Raw genomic sequence first — 2758 nt, forward strand, 5'->3', positions numbered from 1 at the left:
TTAGAGATTTTAAAGAGAGACAATAAGCTTTTTTTTTTTAAATTACTGTTATTGTAATACAGCAGAGCGGCATATCAGCTGTGCTGGACATAGATGAAAATGAACTAAGCAACCTAAAGACAGTGATGGGAAGGGAGGAATGAGAGGGAAAAAGGGAACAGCTTACACTAAGCAAAAGGAAAGAAATGTACATATCACCTGATGTGGAAGAAAGAATTGTATTGTCAAAGCTCATAGAATTCACAAATTTTATAGACCATGATAATGACAATGTGCATTGTGAAGGTTAAACTGTGTTGGTGACTTTCTAAGTATCATTATTCCACAATACTGTGAAATATGTGAAATTTATTAAATCACCTAATCTCAATTAAAAAAAAAAAGCAAGAGACGGGGTTGGTTAGGAGCGATGGGTGACAATGTTGTCAGATACCTTGTGTTCATATACCGTTTTATAAAATGGGAACTTCTTTGTACAACCATTTAAAGATAATAAAAAATTAAAAATTACTATTATTGTAAAAGTGATGTACAGAGGAACCTTAAGGGGATGTCAGAAAATAAACTTTTATTTTCAAAATACCTACTATGCAACTGAAGAGACAGAATATTGATATTACATATATAACATTTTGATCTATAGTTAAGGATACCACTTTGTAAATTTTACACACTGATACAATTCACAGATATATGGACAAAAATTACCAAAGCCTTAGTACTATTTATGATCAAATAACCAGTATAACGTGTTTTTGTGACTGAAAATAATATTTGAAAAGATAGGCTGAGTGGCATATGTGATCTGTTTTCATACATCCAGAAGACTAGAACAGGAATTCGAGTACCCAGATCTACTACAAATGAAAAATTAAAAACACAAACCAAACAACAATTACAAACAGATTCCTCTAAAAATTCTACTTTGTCATATTACAGTTTTGAAATCATCCTTTCCAATTTAATGCAGTGATGAGCAATCAAGCTGTTGAAACAGCAATAACTTTAAAAATTGCCTCAGCAATGGAAGAAATAAAGGAAATGATCAAAAATACTCAACCCCTTGACATTCCTGTTGCATACATAAGAAAAAATAATAGGCAGTGTTATTGTTATACAGGAAATAATTACCAGTAAATGATCTCTATCTTCTATAGGGAATAAAAAGCAGGTAGAAGTTACCTGGGAACTGATGTTCAATTTCGACATCAAAAGAAGCCTACAAAATTACAGGATAGTTTGAGAAAAGAAGAAACCTTGTATTATAAATGTTTCCCAGGGATAGAAAGAAAGATGAAGAGAAGAACAAAAGCAGAAAAATAATGAGCACAGGCAGAAAGAGAGATGAAGGCAGAACATTAGTGAAAGGAATAAGGCAGCCCAATGGTTCCCTTACTTTGTGATTCTCTTTAAGGTTCTCTTCAGAGCAAGTTTGACATCCTTGTTCCTGAGGCTATAAATGAGGGGATTTATCATGGGTACCACAAGAGTATAAAATACTGAGAAAAACTTGCCCTGGCCCACAGATTCATTCGATTTTGGTTTGACATAAGCAAGTATCCCAAATCCATAAAATAAGCCAACAGTGATTATGTGAGAACCACAAGTACTCATGGCTTTGGACCAGCCCTTACCTGATGACATATGAATGACATTAAAAAGAATAAAGCCATATGAAATTAAGATAATGAGGCTGCAAAGCATAATAGCTGTGCCTATCACGACAGAACTTACAAGCTCATTGGCAAAGGTGCTGCTGCAGGAGAGCCGGAGGAGAGGGAAGATGTCACACATGTAGTGATTGATGACGTTGAAATCACAAAAGCTGAGCCTGATCATACACCCTGTGTGGAGCATGGCTGAAGCAAACCCCATGAAGTATGTGCCAAATATCAGCAGAGAACAGGTCCTAGGGGACATGATGACCGTGTACTGCAGAGGCTGACAGATGGCCATGTAACGATCATAAGCCATGGCTGTCAGCACGTAGGACTCAGAGTTGACAAAAAAGCAGAAGAAAAATAGCTGAGTTATGCATCCAGCATAGGAGATGATGTTCCTCTCCGACACAAAGCCAACCAGCATTTTAGGAGTAAACACAAGGGAATAGCAGAAATCAATGAATGACAGATTAAAGAGAAAGAAGTACATGGGGGTGTGAAGGTGTGAGTTAATGCAAATTAGGTTCATTAAGCTCAAATTTCCCACCACAGTGATTATATGGTTTACTAGAAACAGGACAAAGAGGGGCATTTGAAGCTCAGGTTGGTCTGTCAATCCCATAAGAACAAACTCTGTCACTGAAGAGTCATTTTCCATAGCCATCTTCTTCACAGGGAGATGCCTCACAGGTGTACAGATTCAGGTGTCCAGACTCAGGGTTGTCCAAAGATAGTCAGCAAGACATCTAAAGGATCAGACTTTCTGTACTGATTGCTGAAAAAGCTCCATTTCCTTCCTCTCCCACCCACTGATGTGTGTCTCTGGTCATTAGATGGAGATCGGACCTTTGATATGTTTAGATATTATTTCCTTCCTTTGCTTCACTATGCAGTGATTACAGCTGAAAAGAGCAATAAGTAATGGCATTCTCTTTGAACTCCAAATTTAAATATAACTTTGAGTTGATAGGAAATTATTGAGACAAAGCTGATTCAAATGTTCACCATTATTTTCTTGGTGGATGGACTGCAAATGACTTTCCTTCCTGCTTTTCATTGGCATCTGAGTTCCAGGTGATTGTATCAGGTGACAGTCA

General features: G+C 36.8%; 1 protein-coding gene across 1 annotated transcript; it reads right to left on the bottom strand.

The window, feature by feature from the left end:
* Positions 1-1392: 1392 nt before the first annotated feature.
* Positions 1393-2355, bottom strand: LOC138821352 (olfactory receptor 8C8-like). The gene has a single exon (XM_070013516.1). It carries the CDS (start codon positions 2323-2325, stop codon positions 1393-1395), a length of 933 nt encoding a protein of 310 aa, XP_069869617.1. The 5' UTR covers positions 2326-2355.
* Positions 2356-2758: the final 403 nt, after the last annotated feature.

The sequence above is a fragment of the Dipodomys merriami genome, unplaced genomic scaffold (assembly GCF_024711535.1).
Source record: "Dipodomys merriami isolate MVZ:Mamm:240054 unplaced genomic scaffold, mDipMer1.0.p SCAF_91, whole genome shotgun sequence".
Taxonomy (NCBI): Eukaryota; Metazoa; Chordata; class Mammalia; order Rodentia; family Heteromyidae; genus Dipodomys; species Dipodomys merriami.